General features: G+C 38.8%; 1 protein-coding gene across 5 annotated transcripts in view; it reads right to left on the reverse strand.

Annotated features, from left to right (window-relative positions):
* The window catches only part of BTRC (beta-transducin repeat containing E3 ubiquitin protein ligase), a 112046-nt gene extending 91140 nt beyond the window's left edge, over positions 1 to 20906 (reverse strand). For 3 of the 5 annotated variants that reach the window (XM_017726139.1, XM_017726141.1, XM_008643843.2), the window contains exons 1-3: positions 20841 to 20906; positions 16843 to 16911; positions 5992 to 6099 (exon numbers count right to left, since the gene is read on the reverse strand). In XM_017726139.1, the coding sequence (XP_017581628.1) occupies positions 5992 to 6099; positions 16843 to 16911; positions 20841 to 20891 (228 nt within the window). In that variant the 5' untranslated portion in view covers positions 20892 to 20906. Of the gene's footprint in view, positions 1 to 149; positions 217 to 5991; positions 6100 to 16842; positions 16912 to 20840 lie in introns of those variants that run through there. The other 2 variants (XM_017726142.1, XM_017726143.1) reach the window with 2 other exon arrangements.
* Between the last annotated feature and the right edge of the window lie 295 nt (positions 20907 to 21201).

Here is a 21201-nt window from a genome sequence, read left to right on the forward strand (position 1 = left end):
AGCGCGCACACGCACAGCCCCGTTCTAATTCAATTAGCGCAGCCTGCAACTCCAGAAAAGAGTAATTCAATTAGTGCATTGTGGAGCTCCACAATACCTCCAAGCAGATGTTCGCAATCCTGAGGAACCGGAGCTAGCTTTAAAGATACCTGTATGCCTCCAACGCGGCGCTGCATATGCCGTTTGTCACTGCGGCTTTACACACCTTCCTGACTCCTAACGAGGGAGGAAGGAAAACTCGGATGAGTTTTGTTTCGTTTTTTAAACCAAAGAGCCAAACTGCTGCTGGTGTGCTAGAGACCTTGCCCTCACCTTAGCGGGAAGAGCACATTAGTAGTAACCTGACCATCACTGCCAAGGCTGAAGGAGGGGAGGCCTTGTAGCTAAGATGCAGTTTAAATTAATCATTGTGCTGGACGCACTGGGATGGTATTTCTCAGAGACAGATACTGTCACACTTCTTCATACTCAGATTAAAGAGCTAATAAAAGCACATGGAACTTTTCAGGATCGATGTGGGTGCAGAACAAATGCCAATTTCTATTACTAAATATAATTACTAAATAAAATTAGAAATTTGTGACGTGCTACCAAAAAATAACCAAACCCATCCCCAGTGACCCACAAAGATAAGATTTCTTTCTAGTCCCCTTCATTTCTTTGCCACCTGAAAGGAGGAAAATATTTCTTGCTGTTGCTATTACCAAGAGCTGAGATCTTGCAGCACACCCTAGCAACTCCCCGAATTTGGTGGGCTCCCCGGCATCATGCAGCCTCTGCACAGGTTACACCACCAGACAGACAAGGCCACCAGATTTAAGGAGGGATAAATCCTAAATATGTTTAAGAAAGCTCTTCTGTAGTCACTGGGCACTTTATTTAAAGAAATCTCCAGCCAGGCTAAGTATTGTGGTCTTTCTACAGTGAAGCTCCCAAAAGTCTGAACTACAAATGGGGGCTGGAGTCAAACACAAAAATTATACGATTTGGCTTCCTTTCTGCTCCTTCTTGTATCGCCTCTCATGCCTTTATAATTGCTCCTGCCAGGTGGTAAAATGAGGAAAAACAGAAGAGACTGCTGCTGAACACCTCCAACAAGAAACTTTGCTTAAAAAACCAGGTGTCACATTGTGGCAGTTCAATATTTCATAGCCAATACAAGGAATGTGCAACAGCACTGCAACTTTAAATCTTTGCCTCCTGTGTCAGTCTATCTCCTCTCATTGTAATGCCAAAGGGAACAGCAATCAGAGTGGAGATGTTCAACGTGATAGAGGTCAGGACACCAGTGGATCAACGTACCAGAAACACGACCTTGTTTATTTTTTTCCCCAGTATTATTGTTTACAGGGTGCTTTGCTCATGTACCTTGTGGTTCTTAGCTAAAAGATGAAATTACAGCCCAGGATGAAGCGTTCAGGCACACATCCAATTTGTGTTTCCATCTCAGAAAACAAAAAGCTTCTGAGGCCCTCGGGCTGCCATTCAAACTTGGAGAGGCTGACATTTTTAACAGCATGAACCAGAGACTGGCAGAGGGAATGATCTAATGCATTTCTGACTTGTCAATCAAAGATCTCACCTCTGCTGTCTTGTAAACAGTTGGGGGCCACCTAACTACATTCACAACCAGGGCAGAGCCTGCTGCCAGCCGGGGGGTGCTGGAGCCACATGCTCTGGCTATTAGTCACCAAAATTAGGATTCTGCTTTAGAGGTGCACTGTAAACAGCCCCCGGGCAGGTTTCACACGGCCGCTGGCAGAGCTCGAGGGGCGAATACAAAGCAGCCTTAGTGTCTCCATGCTGATGGAGTCTGTGACTGGACACCCCATATCTTTCCCAATTAGAGACAGAACTATGCACACCAGCAAACACTGGCTCCGAAGCCAAACAATTTCTTTCAAATGTATGTCTCGCAAACGCATTTCTGAGCATGCAGTTTGCCCACCCCAAGACTCTAGCTCTAACCTCCTGTATAACCAGAAATGATGTACTACTACTCACATTTACACTGTATTTCCAGCAATAAAATGTCAACTTCTAGCAAAAAAAATGCATGAACAGGCTGAAGGAAATTTACAGACACAACTGTTTCTACCAACAGACTGACAATGTTTTTTTAACAAATACTCTGCTTTGTAACACAAAAATATAAACACTAGGAAAAAATAATGTAAAAATAATTTTTAAAGTAAGTACAAAATAATAAAATACGTAAAAAATCTCTGTCTCACAGGGACAACAGACTTCCCTCATTGCATACCTTTGACATCTTTTGCATTTTCACCTTTCTCCAAAAGTAATCTCAGTCCATAGAGGTCACGTCCACACTGCACAGCCTCAAGTACACTCCATTTGCTTCAATTTGCCTAGCACACTACACCCATGCCTTTCTCCCCAGGACAGAGCTTTTAGCCCAGACCAAGGAAGCCACACACATGCTCACTTCTGCAAAACCAAGCAGAAGCTAGTCCCCTTCACCTGACAAACCCTGATGTGTAGTTCTTTATGGCCAAGGTCTTCAGGTAAAACAAAATGTGAATTTCTGACATTCTATAGAGACACTTCTGTGTTCATCAAGATGCTGCTACCTCCACCACAAAAGTTAATCCTCCTCTTAGATTACTAGAGCCTGTTACAGAAACAAAGTTTCAGCTTTGGCAAAATAGAGCTGACAAGCAACTCTGTTCTTCTCCACTTGTGTCTAGACTCCAGACAAAGGTAGTAAAAGCACAACTCCTGTCCCAAGAAGTTTACAATCTAAAGAAGAGCTGGTATTTCTGTTGGCTGTGAATTAGGTAAAAAGGAAGAGGTGGACTGCTCTCTGCCATTACCATGATACATAAAGTCTTTGGCAAGACTTTTGAATTCCTCTTCAAGCCTCCTCATTTATAGAACAGCCTACAGAAATAAATTCTAGGAAATACTTCGGTCTTCTGCAAACCTGGAAGGATTAATACAATCATTTCCTTGGCATACTTGATGGGTGTAATTGTAAATTTGAATTTTCAAAGAGCTGCAACTATGAAAAGCAACATAAACGGAGCCTTGTGAGCCTGCATGGAAAAATATTTTAACAGGGAAAGTAATTATCTTCACATGGAAAATGTCATGAAAACAGACACCTGCTGGCACATCCAGAAGCTTCCAAAGCACAAATTTCTAAGAAGAAAGAGTATGTTCTGCATAATTTATTTTTTATTATTAAGAGAATCTACATGCAACCTAATTTTCAGTTGCTTTGCAGAATAACAGTACAGTAAAATCTGGCATCCAAGACACTGAAAATGGAATGGCTGGCCTTTTTTTCTTGTTAAAATATCCTCTTTGGCCCCTTCCCACAGTGCCTTATAGGAGTTCATGTTCCAATTTGCTGCAATCTTCCACCATGGTTACTATGAAATTCAGTTACACAGTAGACTATCAGTTGCAACGCCCTTTGAGATAAAAGATGCAAAAAAGAACTGTTTCTAGCTCCTCATTCCCCTATTCATGGTTTAGCCTTAAAGCCTTTCCCACTGCAGGACGATTGCCTAAAAACAGGGCTGAGGAACCAGAAGATCCTGTTTTCACCTAAGTGTCACCAATAATAAAAACACAAAGAAGAAAACGAAGTCACTTGACATATTAACAGAATCATCTCTAAATCGACTACCTGCCAATGCTTCCCATGAGGAGTCAGCAAGACTTTAACTGAGCTATTCAAAAAGAGCATCTTTCCACATTTCTGTCTGAGCATCTGAAGGCAGGCATGTAAATAACTAGACAAATTCAGCAGTGACTAAGTAGCCTTCCAGATGGCATCTTCTCTTTTGCCACAAGCAAAGAACATTGGTATGCTTCTCCAGTTACTTCAAGCTTGCTACAGAAAAAAGAAAGTAACTTAATAAGAGAAAATTTGCTGGGCTTCAAGAAAGTCTTTAATGCTTTCCTGAAAATTTGATACCAAAAAAAAAGCATTAAAGAATGATGAAATACTGCAACATCATTGCTTTAAGCAGGCTCCAAACCACTCCCTTCTGCACTGGAAAATGCAGAAGCCATGCCTCAGAGGGGAGTTTTCTTCAAACCGTGCAAGCTAATGAGGATCAATCAGAGCCCATTGAAAAAAATGGGCTGAAATGTGGATGACTCAGTGCTGCAGAAGCTGTTGCTGGCAATGTGGTTTCTCTCTCAACTGGCAGTAAATGTGTTCCTCAACACAGCAGAGTTCAGTGAAGAGTACCAGTCTACCATTTCACATAGCAAGTAGGACATACTTCCCCAATTCTCATAGTCACTAAATACACACAGAAATGTCTCTCCAAATCTGCAGAAATGCAAATGTCAGTCCTACCAGTATCCCAACACAATGACTGGTTGTGCAGCTCACTCATTTGACCCCAAATATCAATGCAGTGTATTAGCAGAAAAGTTATTCGTATCTGTCATTAGCAAGGACATCTTAAACTAAAATAAATTAATTTCTCTTCCCACTTTGTAATATATGCCTATTTTAAGTAATCGAAAATAATTCAAGTAGAAAGGAAGAAGTCTCAATTTGAGTTTATAAATTACTTTCCATATACTGCTAAGCTTAAAGAGATCTGAGATTTACTCAACAGCTAAAAGCCCAAAAATTAAGCCCATCCGATTTAGTCAAATTATGCAAATCAGGATTAGGAGTCTAAACTCTGCCTGTTGTCTCTAGAGCCCTCTCAGACTAATAAAAAGTCATCTCTCCCCTTCCCCCATGGAAAGCTCTGCTAAAAGCTTGGTTCAGCAAAGGAGGCCTGGCAGGACACCTTCCAGAGTCCATCAGTGCTACTGCTGTGTCAGCAAAGAGAGTTGTAGCAAAATGATGCAAGACACTTAAGCCTCCTCTGGGACTAAGAGGATTATTTCCACAGTACTATCCTAGCTCTGGGAGCAAGAAGTAAAATTTAAAATAATCTTTGCATGCTTTCCTTTAGAGCCACATAACGAACCTACCCCAAAACAAGTGAAAATTTCAGAAAGATTCCGGCCTATTCTTTTTATCTGGTTTCGTAAGATGCTGGTAAATAAAACTCTCTGCCACAGGTTAGGCCAGCAGTATCATAATCCAGCAGCATAAACCTTGAAGTAAATGTTCATGCTACAATAAGCTCAAATAAACATGCTCTCTACAGAAATACTCCTAAAGCCCCTCACTGCAGTTCATAAAATACCTCAGAGTATCCAACATGAACATAACACCTCTGGTGCCCAGTCTCTGCTGTCATGTTCACATGCCATCGAAAATGCTGGCAGTCATCTTGAGAGCCTTGTCTAGGTTTCTCAATGCTCACTCAACACCTGTCTCCACTCTCTACACACAGGAGAATGTCTGCATTTTTTTAAGATTCACTGGTCACCCAAAGGGTCTGAACAAACTTGTTTGGCAGAAAGCTGACTCATGACAGAGTTATGTTAGATCCAGAGCCTGGATCTAACAAATTCCTAGACCAAAGGAAAAGAAAAGGTTTCCTTTATTTGCCTTTTGACTGACAGCTTACATGGACAATAATTTTCTGTAGTCCAAATGTCCAGACTCCTGCTAACAAAGCTGAAGTAAAGAATTGCTGGCATCAATTATCATCATGGCAATGAACTCACCCTCTCAGTCCTTTAAGTGGCACACAAAAAATTTAGATAGGACGGGAATCACTGCACAAATAGCCAGATTGGAGACTGTGTGATAGATACTGTTTGCCAGATATAATTAAGTGGTATCTTTTTGACACAATTTAAAGCCAATGAAAAAGATGATGGTATCAAGCCGATTTAAATAAAATAATTATATGAAGGTAAATGGAAATGCCCCAACTGCCCTGAATCTACACAAAATGGGTTAAAATACCAGAGATCAGAATGACACAGGAAAGGCACAGAGTATGAACCAGAATAAATAGAGGTCAAGCAGGCAAGTAAAGGAGGAGATGCACACGCACACAGATGGAGAGAAAAGGAGTGGGGAGAGACAGAAAGTACCTGGAAAGCTGGGAGTGCGCCAGTCCCTGGGTTATACAGGCATCGCAGCGAGGGCATGCTGTCCGCCAGGCTGGAGCAGCCCAGCCACAGAGATCTGGGCATAGAGCACTGCAGAGAAAGGACAACTATGAGATGGGACTGTATGAGACAGGATGGCACAGATTACAGGAACTTTTAAGGCTTAGCCAAATGGCATCAACACAACTGCACCTGGCCTTAAAAACAGAGACCTCTTTAGGAGAGCAGTAACTGCTGAAGCATCTTTTCCTTGAGAGAAGCTTTACAGATGTTGTAGTAGCAAGAAAAAGGCACTACGGATCAAGAAGGTAAATTTTTGATCAATTTTCTACACCATTGTGTTGAGTTTTCCCAGTAATAAAAAGTTTCTTTCCAATTAATCAGACCTCTTCTCCATCCACAGCAACACTCCAGGCAGAATACAAGGCAAGCAATTTTGCAAGGAAAGCAGACAAGTAAATGACAACTTTAAGTGTAACAGTTCCAGGGAAAGGTTTGTGTTTTGTCTGTAAAGGGGATAAAAGGAAAAACCTGTGATCCAAGGTGAATAGGAAGTTGGTGACACTTTACAGGAGTTTCGTGTTTCTGCTTGTCTTGTTGTTTGTTAAATAAAATAGTTATAATAAATTGATTCAGCTACTACAAACAAATACAAAAAAGGAGCCAAAGCAGCCAATCAAGGAAAATACTAGCCATTTTGATAGTTAAAGCCATTACCCCTTGAAATAGGGAGCTGCTTATTCATTTTACACCACTACTATTAAATTTAGGGATGCATTATGATAGCAATTGTTTTTACCAGACACAGAGTTTTTGAGGCCATAAGCACTACTGTATTTGTGTAATTACTGGCAAGGAAGGAAAAAATAAGTGTATTTTAAATTGGCAGATAGCCATGAAAACTGAAGGATGTGATAGATTAGCTGCTAGAGATTTTAAACCCTCATACTCTCCTTTTTTGCAATCCTGCCTCAGCTTTTTTTTTTTTAAATAGAGGGGGAGGGGATGGAAGGAAATTTGAGTGGAAAGGGCAGCTGGAATGGGTATGAAATGACAGCTGCCTTCTGAACCACCATTTCTTCCTGCTCTTGAGAGGGCTAGAAAACCTTGCACAATCTTGTGCTAAATGAGTATGTAAGAGCAACAGAAGCCATCTTTGAATGAGCAGAAAGGTGATCACCAACATCCATAATCTGGTCCTGTGCAGACAGACACAGAGATTAACCCTGTCTGTCACCACATTCTTTGCTGTACTTTGTTGCAATTTACACTGCTGGTCCAGAAATAGTATTAAAAGACTGCTGGGGAATATAACCTATATAAATGTTCTCAACAGAAGTTTATGATACCTTAAAATAAATTCCTCGTCGCATTTGCATTTAAAAAAAACAACCAAACAACTCTTCACTTTACAAAGATACTAAAACTCAAGAATTTGAGTACTTCATCGTGCTACAATATCACATGAATTTATATGTAATGCCCCTCCTGAAGCCAAAAAAACTACAGGCATAGTATTGTTAACAAGCTACAAAAGTGAGCCATACTTCCTTGTCCACCATTCTAACCTCCCAAACACTCCCGCATACAAAAAACCTTCCAAATGCTAGCAATCTTTTCTTTTCAATGTAATATGTATCACTACAGCTACTGAAAGCTGTTGTGACAATCACTTTTTAAAAAAAAATATTCATATATGAAATGGACATCCATGGTTAAGCATTTCACCAGTTCAATTTACTTAAATCAAAGCTATTTATTATTCTCCAAGAATGTCACAGTAACAGGAGATTCACTACATGGTGCCTCTGATGATGCAGAGCAAATTCACTAGGTAAGCATCAGCTGCTTACCACTAGCCATCCCAGGATTCATAACATACTACCAAATAAACAGGGGATGATTTTATTTTTTTTTTCATACAGAGTTATCCAAGACTTGCAGCTATCATTTATTCCATATTCTCAAGCTTTCCCATCCTTTGGGCTGGCTCAAGTTTTTATGCTGTGGTAATGAACTCAAAGAACTGATTGCCATTAAAACTGACTGACAAGAAAAAAAAAAAGAAGTTACTTTAAGTATTTGTACTGACTGAAGCATGGAAAGGTACAGAGGCAGGAAAAATGAGGAGCACTCTGCCAGTGGAAGGGCAAGCTTAAGTTGACTCAAAGTTTACGTGAGATTATGGCTCACACCAGAGTCATTAGTCTGCAGGTAGGGCACTCTATTGTGCCAGGGAACTTAGAAGGTGATGAAATGTCTTCCTCTAAAATTGCCACAATAACAAAGGAAAGCACTGAAGGGTTATTCTGCAGAGCTCTCTGTCCAGCAGAGGATATCATTCCTCACCCATGCAGTCCTGCCACTTAGTATTGTTCCAGAATTAGGAAGTGTGAAGTAAAAAATTACCAACACCTTAGATGATTTCTGAATCTGTTCCAGTATATGACAAAATCTACATTAGTGATACAATTCTGTTACCTATCTTAAAAATATAAGTGTGAAGTTGCACAGTGTGGAAGGAAATGTCATTCCTGTACTTGCCTTTTTACCTATTGAAGGAAGCAGAGACGCTAAATTACTGTTGGTGACTGAAAGAGGCTTATTCACAAGCCTGAACAAAAGGCCCCAGGTGCTTCAATAGAAACAGCTTGTGTGTAAATCAGATGAGTGACCCAACAGAACAACTTCATTTAGAGCCTGGTCTCTGAAAAATCTCAACAGCCTCCATCCCCTCGAACTGAGCAAGCCACATGTCAAACACTCACTTTTGTACTGTCAGCTCCACAAACAAGGGACTGGCCTCAATGTTCATGACTTGAAAGCTGACTGACAAAATCCTCTCCTGAACCCAAGTCAATCTACATCGATTCATCAAAACAAAGATACAGAGGCACAGCGCTTGGACTAGAGCCAAATGGGAATGCTGGTATTGCTTGCTAAGTACTGGGCCAGGATGCAGTAATCTCTTTACTTTCCTAACTCCCAGTTGCATTAATGCTTCGGATGTCTGCACAACCTTCAGGCCCAGAGATGCATAGCTTTTTATTTAGAAAAGCTAAGTATCTTTAATACACATTGAGTGGCATAAAATAGGGAATTATTTGACGAAAAACCCAATTTCTCTTTCCAACTGATTTTAAAATCCCACTCCCTGAACTCTGAAATATATTTTCCCACTAAATAAATACATGGAATAGAGTTTCAAACAAGACCAGCATCCTCCTTCTGACAGAGGCTGGTTCCAGCTGCTCCACTGGTGATTAAAATGGGTTTGCCTTATTTTGAATTAAAATAGGCTAGAAGCATTCACAGCCACTGCCTGAGCTGAGTGGACAGTAACTGAGCTAAAGGGAAGATGTATTTTAACCTATTCAATTATTCTTGTAACTATATTGCGGGAACATTTTTTGACTACATTAGATGTTCTACCTCTAATAGTCTACCCTCTCTTCCAATTATCTGATGTCCTAAAGACAAATTTCAATACACAGTCAATGGGTAAATTTTTGCCAGTGCTAAAAATTGGTTATTTACTTTATTTGCTATTGCATTACAAGATTATACATTACCATTTCAGACTGCGTTTTTCTTATCAAATTTGTTCTCTTCTAGACCTTCAGCAAATACAATATACTAGGGGTAACTAACACAGTTTTAGTAAATTGTGTTACAGGTCAGAAATATATCACCTTGTCCTGTAAAACTAAGTGACTCTACACAGGGAAAAAGAAGTTCTTGGACTACTACAGTTCACAACTATAGTGTACACCTACGAAGCATAACCTACTATACTGAGCTCGCTGTAAAACAAGAATGACCAAAAGAAAATCAAACAATAGCTGAAGGATATTTTCTTCATAATCACTTCAGAGAAATTAATTAGACAGCAGTACAGAATGACTGTCTTTAATTGTGGCACATTTTAACATAGTGAGGTATTACCTACTACCCCTGCATGAACCCTTGTACTGAACTTTATGATAACCTGTGCACTTAAAACACCTTTGATTTACAGGCAGCCTGATATATTTTTGTACATCTTCACACTTTAGTGACAAAGCCAAAGAGAAAACCCAATTTTTTCCCCAAAGGCTGGTATTTGGTCTACTGTACATAAGATTAATTTCAGATGCTAACCACATCTATTTCAGTCCTTCCCTAGTTCAGAATTATTTCCCTTCTAGTACAGCATCCAGTGCCTTATGCAGGTGAACTCTAAAGATAAACCAATAACAATTTCTAACTATTACAAAAACCAAGACGAGGGGAAAAGAGGTCCTAGAAATTCTACCACCCAAACTGGAGCAGATAAAATTAAGGGATGCTCTGAAGGGTATTAAAAGTATATAAACCAGATGTGAGCTTGATATGAGGAGACAGATCTTTCCCCACCTTTTTATCACTTCAGAAAGTGAGTATGGGATGGCTGGCAAGAACAATTCTCCCTGAAAGTCTCTTTCACACTATTGTTTCCTGCATGCTCTATAAAATCTAATTCTCAGGAAATGTGCCTTAGGAATTTTAATCCTTTATCAAACACATGCTCAGATCTTACTGGGATTCCAGATATTCAGAATTATTTTTATCATATACCACAAAAAATGGGAGAACAAACCTCAATACCTTTCCATCTCACTCAGTTCCTCTTACACTTTTTTTGGCCACATACCTAACTAAGCCAATGCCAAAAATATAACATACATCACTTTCACATTGTGTCCAGTCTGCACTATTCCTGTCACCACAGAATGCAACACATTGCATGAAACGTATCAGATAAGGCAGCTGCTATTTACATTACAAATGTTGGTCTCATGAAACTTAATAACAATTCCAGAAATTTACTTCTGGCTAAAAAGTGATTTTGGATCCTTTCTCTGGTCCACTTTTCATTCTTTTAACCTCTCACATACACATAAAAATGAAAAGGTATCTCTTATTTTTCCCTCTATTGTTCTGAGAGATGTTTACTGATTAAATATATATATAAGTATTAAAAAAAAAAAAACCACTCCCAGTGCATCTTGTATACTTTTCACAGTTAAAAAACCTGCCATATATATTTCATTTTTTAGCCTTGGTAGCTCTTCTTATCTGAAAAAATAGTATATAATACAACTTCTGAAAATGCTGCCGAAATCGAATGAGAATATTCATTATTTACTTTAGTAGATTTTGTGGGGCTTATTTTTTTTCTTTTCCCCCTATCCCAACAATGGATACAAGGCATACTAAATACGTAATTACATGAGAGAGCCACACAGCTTTCAAAGGAGCCATTCAAGTGAATTGTGTAAATAATATGCCTTTAAAAACCCTAACATATGAATACAGATTTACCAGTTATGAAGTAGTTATATACCTGAGAGACAAGAATATGCATTTAAAAAAAAATTCTGCCCAATTATGAACTTACCAAAGAGACTAGCATGTCTCAGAGCAAATTAATACTTTTATAACTTTCTTCAAAAGTTTTTTGCCTGTTTTCATTTGAAAATAAGAAAAATGTTAAAAGCTGTAAGTCTTAATTAAGACAAAAAAACCAATAGTCAAAGCCATACAGTTAAAATTTGCACCTCAGACTAGTTTTCCACACCTATAACCAGATAATTCCGACTTTGTCACTGGCAATTTTTCTTGAAAGTCTTTCCACAGTAAGAAAATTAATTTATAAACATAAAGAGGCAACTGTAGTAATTCTTGGAGTGTGACCATGAGAAGGATCTCACAGAGCTCAACTAGCCCACCAACTGTCAGCTCTTCTAGCTGCACATATTGCACCAGAATTGTGAAGGGCCAGATGCAGTTGCTGTCACAACCAGTTCTTTGCACAATTCCTCACCTTCTATTACGCTCAGACACCTTGGTCACATTTCCACAAGTGCGTAAGGGATGATTCAAAGTGGTTTGTGCTCCTGTTTCACCATAACAAAAGCTATATCATTAAAGACCCTTGGACCATTTTTCATGAACTGCAAATCAAGCAAACCAACATTTCACTTTGGGAAAGCTGAGCATATGTTTCTGGGATAACCAGGGTCTGACTTCTAAACAATTAGGTCTCACAAATCAGTGGGTGAAATATGCTACTAGGATTCAACTATAACACTCTTCCTAGATTCCAAACATAGGTAATACTGGACTTCTTACCCTGGTACAGATCACTGACTTCAGTGCAGCAGTTTTCCCCTTCACCCTCAGGGTGTTACTACATTCTGCCAGCTTTGCTGTGCACACTGAGCTCCAACTGCTGTAAAGGGTTCCTTTTCCTTCAGCCTCCCACTTTGCGTGTAATTGCTCAGTAAATTTTCCTTAACATACAAATTATGCAAACTCTTCTCTAATCTTCTGGTAACTCCCTAGCTAACAGTAACTTTTTACAAGATATTCCAGTTCACTAACTACTTTTAAATATCAAAGATAAGACACATGGAAAAGGATTTACATATTCAGTTTATTCAAATTATAACTTACCTGAGTGGAATCTGGGAGGATCAAATCACAGCTTTTAGGTAAATGTTTGTGAAGAAATGTTTTCCCCAGAGTGGTTACTGGAGTTCAACCTCTGTGATTCCAAGTCAACAGAAATTACATGCCCCAGCAAGGGGCCAACTTCCATCTATAAGGTATACAAGATCCTCATTTGCCAAGTGCTTGAGGGAACTTGTATGGATCACATCGGAACTAGACAATACTCATGTTTTCATAATTATAGCTTTTTAATGCATGAAGCTGATAAATTTAAACCAGTGCAGCTGCAGAGCTTTAAGATTCAGGTGCCATACCCTTCCTTAAGGAGCAAAACTTGCAGAGACTTGTGTGTGCTCCTTTAAACAACACCAAAGATGGCAATGCTAAAAACAAACCCTACACAAACTTACTAAGAGCAAGCTCACCAAGGTCTAAAGCACAAAACTATGTGAAGGCTTAAAATGGAGATCTTACAAGAGCAAGTGCACTTGGCTCTTTGGTAAGCAAGAAAACACAGTGGCTACTAAGCTCCATTATGTCTGATGATCTTAGAAGTATTTTCCAAACTTAATGATTCAATAATTCTGTATCTAAAGCCTGATCAATTCCAAACAGTTTAAAATCTTATTATGTAATTCTTTGACATAGGCATTCCACATGAGTTTGAGCAGAGTAACACAGCATCCTAAGGAATATGTCGAAAGCTCTTCATCTTGGAATATTTCTAGAAGTTCTGTTTTCATGCCACAAACTGCAGAGAAAAAACCTACACTGGTGGAGAGATGAAACGGAAGTTTCATTAGATTTTTCCCTCATCTCTAGCTTTATTTAATTCCATAAAATCTCTCAGAGTTATTGTTATGCACCTACAAAAGTGTTTCAAGGATAACTGATATGTCTGCATAGCACTTTGAGAACATAAAGTACTATATGAGTGCCAAGTATTAATAAATGAACTGCAGAAAGAAATCTTATTTCGACTTTCCACCCAAGGAGTTAGCATCTGAATTTTAAAAAGCATATGGATCCACTGAAAATAGATGCTTTAGAAGTTAAGGAAAAGATGCTATATGGCAAAATTACAAAACCAAAATATTTCCAGAATCATTGCATTTTTGTCTCAGGTAAGTGCAATTCTAGCAGAAGAATCCTGTTTTCACCACAGTCCTGGTTTTTACACTCTCTTTTCCAGCTGACTTGACTGAAGTGCAGACCATTAATATCTGAAGTGCCTTCTTTTGATTATACTGGCCTTTGCTGGTACCAATCTAGTTAAGGTATCACCAAGAATTTCCAGCATAAAACACATTTACAGGTTTATAACTTGGCTTTAAAAATTCTACTACAAAAAGACAGTGGGAGGCAGAAAGGCTCAGATGAATGCGTTATATTACATATCCTATGTGATGCATACTTGCTCACAATGCTATGAAAAAGGGAAGGATTATCTTTAACTCTGAATTACCATGTTTCAGAAGCCACTTAAAATGATACTTTTACTTCCCCGTTTATGTAATCAAAATAATGTTTTGTAAATGTTTCAGCTAATTAGCTTAACTTGCCCAATTTCATAGTCTGGCATAAATTATAGGAAGTGTCCATATAATACAGGAATTAGAATGTCATGTCTATTGACTGTATTTATACGCAAACATTCCCTCCCTTTCTCCCTTCAGAAGTCAATTGTGGCTTGTCTCCAAAGGGTCAACATCTAGGTGATGGGATGATACAGACTGCTAGCAAGTCAAAAGCTTAAATGAAGATCAAGGCTGAATAAACCAACTGCAGGTGTTTGCCTTTTTGTAGAAGACAAACAGGAAACAGCTAGAGTAAAGAGAACAGTGCAGGCTACTTCAAATGCCAGTCTTAAAGCAACATATTTCTGGCCATTGGTATTGTATTTCCTCTAGCCCACATAAGAACACAATATAGCTCTCCATTGCAGCACAGCAACACTAAATATAAAACCTGCCATTAAAGGGCAGAGGGTAATGGCATCAGTGTGGGCGACCCATGCTCAGGTAGTGTTCAACTATTATCTCCAGTCTAAGCAGGCTGAAAATACGCAAATCCAGACAGCATCTGGTTTTAGACAAAATTGTCAGTTTTATGGATATTTATGGTATGTGTCCAGTCTTGCAGAACTCCATCTTCCTCCACCTCATCTGTAATATAAACTGCTTTTAGTCCACATTAATACAATGTGTTACTGGGATACTTCTCACATTTTGTCTAAGTCTGGCAGTAGATCAATACTCAGCCATGCTGAGGAAAAAAAAAACATTAAGGTAGGATCCTTTTAAAAATACAGACAACAGGAGAATAAACCTGATGCACAGCCCCCATTCCATCTGGATGCATATGTAGACTATGCTTTTACATACATCAAAAGTGGCTTTCTTTTCAATACATAGTGTTAAGGAATCCTACAGGTAGTACCTTTGAAAGATATCCTATACCAAATCAATCTCACCTCAAAAAAATTTAACCTCTCTGCTTCTAATGAAAGCTCTTCCCAGCCTTTTTATCAACTGCCTTACCCTTACACTTCCTGTGGTGAAATCACAGCACGAAATTGGAATAGCAAAGCTACTTCCACGACAGTCTCTGCTGATGACAAGCACAGGTTTATAACTTTTCCTTGGGTCAAGGAGTGAGAAGATTGAGATAGACACTAGAACCAATATCAATAAACTAAAAATCAAAAGGAAAAGCATGCTTACAAAAAATATCTTTTTTAAAAAGTGCAAGTTCTTCTATTATTTGAGGTTGCCTAGTTTAAAGCCTCCTTGGAAATTTTACTGTGCATTTTAGGCTTTTTACCCCCTTGGTATTTTGCAGAGTCCAAAAACCATATATCCCATCTGCATCAGAGCACTGGTAATATAAGGCTGGTCTGTTTGCCTCAGAAGTAAAAGGAAAACAGAACAGCCACACGATCCTCTTCCTATTGTTCTCCCAACCCACATAAGAAACAGAAACTGATGCCATGCCCCACAGGTCAACAAACTTGAGCTCTGTGAGACAATAATTGCAGAGTTGAGATTCCTCTGAGACACCCTGCCTCCGGCTCAGCAAAGTTTAAATCAAGAAAACATAAGCTTCAGTGTCCCAACTGACCTTTACTAGTGTGGACTTGAGGAGAGAAATGGTCTCTCGGAAAGAAGCTCCAAAGCACACTTCACCTTTGCAGCACATCACTCATTCAAAGAAATGGTTTGCAAATATAATGTTAGACTCAATGCCCATCTTCTAATAGGTGTTCAAGCTCTGCTCAGTTTCACAGAAGTCAATGTAAGTTGACAGCAGTAAGCACCTTGCACAAGCAAGCTACTTACTGCTTGTAAGATACTGACACAAGACTGGAGACAATCAAAACCATGCTGTTAGCACCTTCAATGAAGCTCTTATGTTTTAAGGGGATATGCTGCTGCAGCTTTTCATTCTCACACTCTGCTCAAGTGACTTGGCTCTTTGTTTCTGTTGGGCTCACGGTACCACCTTGAAGATCCCTTCACCACCATGTTTTGTCATTTCACAACTGCAGTTGCCATGACAACAGGATGCAGCTTATCTGTACTGTTTTCATATTTCCAGTTTTTGTTGCCATAACAACACATTCTGGCTTTCTACAAAACCAGCAACTTTAAGCCGTGTATTCTCAAGGACACAGGATTCATCATATATGTATGTTCATCAGAGAAGAGATCTGTACAGGCCATTTGTAAATTAAGCTATTCTTTCTGAAGGGGGATTTTTCACTCACAAAAGTGAAAAGCTGACAGCAATTGCTAGAGGCAGACTGCTGAGACATCTAAAGCCTGGCCTTTAATAATAGCCAGAGTAATATAGCACTAGGCCACTTCCGAGTGGGGACTCCCCACAGTGTCAGACTGTGTCAAACTGCACAATTGTTATGTGATGTGAGTAAGTGTCCATACTTGATTCACCCAGGCAGATCTGAATTAGATGCTAGACACAATTCTCTTGAGTTTTAACCCAGTGGCCTCCCCATTATTACCAGCACCACCACCATGCAGCTTTGTGTTTGAAGGCCCATTTTAATTCTGTAATTCAAGCTGTTGTTGTAGATTTGTTTTCAGACTCTGACCCTCTTCGCTTCCAGGTGACTGCATTTTGAACTTTTATTTACAGGAAGTGCACATTCATCAGACTGGTGAGAAAATGTTATACAAACACAGCATGCATAAACACAAAACAGTGATGGCTATGAGGGGTATCAGCTAACATGGCACTATAACTTCATTACACCCTCATTTATGTACTTCACTAATGAGACAAGCACAGGTGTCCAACACGGTCCCTCACATGAGATGAATAACAATAATACAGTCCAACCTGCTTTAGCCATGCTTGGTATCCAGAAGATATAAGTTGGAATCCATCTTTTGGCATGTGTATTCGGGGCTAGGAGAGAATAGACATAAAGAGAGACCTCCTTTTACACTGGGACCTAGCTAACCTAAGGCTAAATTCTGGAGCATTTTAAACAATGCAGATCTTTTTAAGCCACATATGAAGGTTTAGTCCCCAGATTAGTTCTTGTTTACTGCTCTGATATCAGCTGCTTTAAGAACACTTTTTTAATAAAGTCACCATTTTTATGTTTTTCACCATTTTACATTTCAGTTCAGTATATATATATATATGTATTTTTTTTAATTTCCACAAAAATGCACTTGGATAAGCACAGCCTCTGTGGTGGGTGCAATAGCAAAGACTAATGGTCACTAATGCTTTTGACACTACATAAAAAGCAAATGGTGTCAAAACAGCAGTAGTCAAGCTATGAGTGTTTTCACAGTCACCATCCTCAACGCGGTCAGACCAGACACTGGACAACATGAAGAGATTACAGAAAATTCCTGAAGAGGAGCAGCTTTAATAGCAGGACAACAGGAAATTATACTCACACACAGCCATAAATTATGCCTCAAATCGACAGACAAACGTAATCTCCCCCCCACTTACTGTTTTCATGCTTTATTGGGTTGAAGAAAAGACAAGACATCCAATTGCTCTAGAAGCACAAAACACATACAGCATAACTTACAGCTAGGAAAAAGTACGCAACAAAACCCAAAGCACCGCCTGGCATGACATTTATTTGTAGTTCAAAGATACTTCCACATTCAAGTGGATTCAAGTGCTCCCCCTCCCCACAAAAAAAGGAGATGCTTAGAAATTAAAATCACATCTAAGCAACGAGATCAGACAGGACATCTGCAAACATCAAGTCCAGAGATGTTTCTTACTCCTGGAAACTACTTCACAATCCCGTTCTTAACTCACAGTACTTCCCCTCCAAATCAGAAAGGAAAGGCTGGAAAAAGCTTTCTCATTTTCAGAATGGCTCTACTGAAAGTTAGTTTACTCTCACTTGTTCTTGAGTCAACACAATATTTAGTCTGTACAAACTGCATCCACTTCGGTACTAGTAACACCAAAAACCACAATTTGTTGGAGAGAAAAAATGTATTACGGCTGAATGACGAACCTTCACACCTATGGTGGGTAGTCCAGCCTTGGAATTTGAAAATAAAGTAAGAACTAGAACAGACTAAAATCTTGCCTCTAAAGAGAGGTACACACTCAGGATTTTACAGTATACTTTGAGCACTTGTTATTTTTGCTTCTCTCCAGTTTGAATTTAAATCCTCCTAAATCTTTCAAAGTAGTAGTAAGATTATGCCCTGGTGTCCTAGCCAATGATCTCAGTTGAACATGAATTTTAATAACCACCATTGTGCTGATAAATTAAAGTCAAGTATATCTGGTTACTGCATTCACCTGCTGTGTTTGGACTTGCAATGCTTAACACATTAACAAACTACGTTTTAGGAGACTTCTCACACAGCTAGAAGCATCACCCTCCAAGACCTAATCCTTCCTTCAGCACTAACGTCATGGGTGGTTAGTCTCTCTACAACTGTAAAATGAGGACAACACTCATTTAACCCACCTCACAAGTTTGCTGAGAGGAGCTCTTGCCATTTCTATGTGCTTTGAAAATGCAAGAAACTATATGAAGTGCTGCGTATCTAGCAAGAACACTACAGAAACACACATTGTACTTCTGGCTCAAGTGCTTCAGTTGCTTTTTTTAAAGTAGCACAGCCCAGTATGTATCTACCCAGGAAAAAAAAGAAGTCCTCATAAACAAGCAGAAATAAATTTTGAAATCACAGTGTCAGAAGCAGAGAGACCTGAATACCAGTCTCAGATGTGCCCAAGTTCACAAAACAAATTGCAAAAAATTACTTCATTTCTTTCTGTTTCTGTCACTTAACCTACAAATTAAAGGATAACACTCAAACTCTTTGGACCAGCAGGCTGCTTAACATTTGCCAGCCCATCAGTCCAGGGCAGTCTGAATAACTGATTTGAGACACTGACTTAAACCATTTCATATGAAGACTCTGGTCCTGCAAATATATAAGTGTATTAACTGATCTGTTGCCATCAACAGGGTTACTCTTAAGCAGAAGTGTTTCCAGTACTAAAGATAACACTGTATTTCTATTTAGACAACTCTTACCGGCACAATTTTTTGTGACTTGAAAGTAAAGTTGCTTGAGTATTGTAATAAAAGCAATCAGGACTTTCGGCAGATTAGCAGCTACTGTAAACTCAAATTATTTTTCAATGCTGACAGGTGAAACATAAAAAAACAGGAGAAACTAAGACCCATCACTCATCCCTCAATACTGTATTTGCAAAATCCTCTCAATGAGGTATGTCTTCTCTACATTTGCTAAACCTACTCTCATCTAAGAAGATATGAAACTAAATAGAAGGGAAGTAAAGTTTACCAGTATGAGGTATGGGTGTAATTACCCACATACTGCTGCTTATGCCATTAAAGTGGGATATTTGCACAGGTGAGCCCCTATTCACGTCAAAATAAGCACAATAGAAAAGCATCATTTAATTAAAATTTCTCAGATTGATGATTGGCTAAACTTTTACAACCAGTCTCCTAAATTCTGAATTTCTCTGGTTCTCCAAGGCACACTGTAAATGACCCCTAGGAATGCATTCTTCAGCAGAGAGAGGCAATTAAAGTAGTACATCCGGTTAAAATATTCTGAATTGCAGTGTCCCAATGACAGCAGACAGGACTATAAGAGGACTGTCAATTAAAGAAAAAAAAAATTCTCTCTTCCCCCCAGCGTTAAAAAGATGTGGGACCCAGTAAAGCATCTTGTTTGAAAGCTGTATTAATTTATCAATCAACATTAAAATCTTCCATGATTATGATCCATTCAAAGCAATTCCACCAGCAATACAATTCATTGCCCAGCAAGACCTACTCATTTTTGTATTTTCATGAGCACGCATCGTTTATGCTCATGGTTCAATACCATTCATAAGCACAGTATTTTCTCTTAGCATCTGCTCCAGTATTTTCCATGACTAGAAGTCAGGCTGCTAGGGGAATTTTGCTCTCTTTTTCAATAGCATCAACAGTGATTGCATTCCTCAAAAAGTAACGCTGAAAGCTCTCTAACTGCTAATTTCCATCAAGCTATTTTGTGAATATTTCACATTTTGATCTAGGTGAGTGACTACTTTATAATATAACCTATTCTACTTCCTTTCCCAAGACATTCATGTTAATTATTGAGGCCTTGCTTTAAAAATGAGCCTTCCATCACCACAGATGTCTTATTCCACAACCATCAGCAACTTACTCACAGTCCTGAAACGCAGTTTTACTCTGTATGAAATCTTTACTCTCCCTCTAGTCTTTCTGATGTCCACAGAACTTGTTATTGATACATTAGCCATATATTAAAATTATTATATATATTGCATCTGTCTATAACCTGGGAAGCCAAAATAGCTTACTTTGCTCATCTCTTTGTCTGCAACCTCTGATTTTTTTTCCTTTAGTAATCTACTCTTCCATTTTTAATCCATTTTCTTTCTGCACTCCCTAGCAAGGCCCAGAACAACAGAATGATTCTTGAGAACAAGTCAGTAATTTAAAATTCAGTGGTACCCTCTCCACTTCTCTACAAAGGCTGATTTTCAGAGGACATTTAATTACAGGCCTGAGTTCCTATTTTCTAAGCCTAAACACAACCCCTGAAGGCTTACAAGATTTGAGTCACAGCTGGAGCTGTGGTTACTATACAGTTTAAATATCAGCCTCTTTACTGTGCAATTTGTTTCGAAAATCAAATCAGATGCTGTGTCATAAACAAGTGCTAATTAAGTACTGAGTGGAAATTGGGCTTTTCTGTGCAAGAAGGGTTCTTAAATATCTGCATCGTCACTTCCATAAGAAAGGATAAATATGTCAAGAATGATAATTATAAAAGGAAACCTACTATGGTACTTCCAAGGCAGTACTGCTGCTTCTGCATTTCATCTGCTTCCATGTAAGAAGAAAGGAGGGGGGAAAAAAAGTTAAGACCTGTATGAAATATATATGTACTAAGGATCTTATTAATCTGATCATATCACCCATAATGCTTGCTGTTCCCTCAGAGAAGACATTCACTCTGGGTTTCAATCACATAGGATTTAAACAAGATAACTAAACCCATCTCTCTCCGTCACTGCAAAGCAATAATGAAGCTACTTATATTACCATTTCTTTTAAGTCATGATCCACACACCGTATTTATTTGACAATAGCATTGAATTCATTAGACATAACACCTTGTTTGATAAATATCAAGTGAAGAA

Source organism: Corvus brachyrhynchos, unplaced genomic scaffold (assembly GCF_000691975.1).
Source record: "Corvus brachyrhynchos isolate BGI_N302 unplaced genomic scaffold, ASM69197v1 scaffold61, whole genome shotgun sequence".
Classification (NCBI taxonomy): Eukaryota; Metazoa; Chordata; class Aves; order Passeriformes; family Corvidae; genus Corvus; species Corvus brachyrhynchos.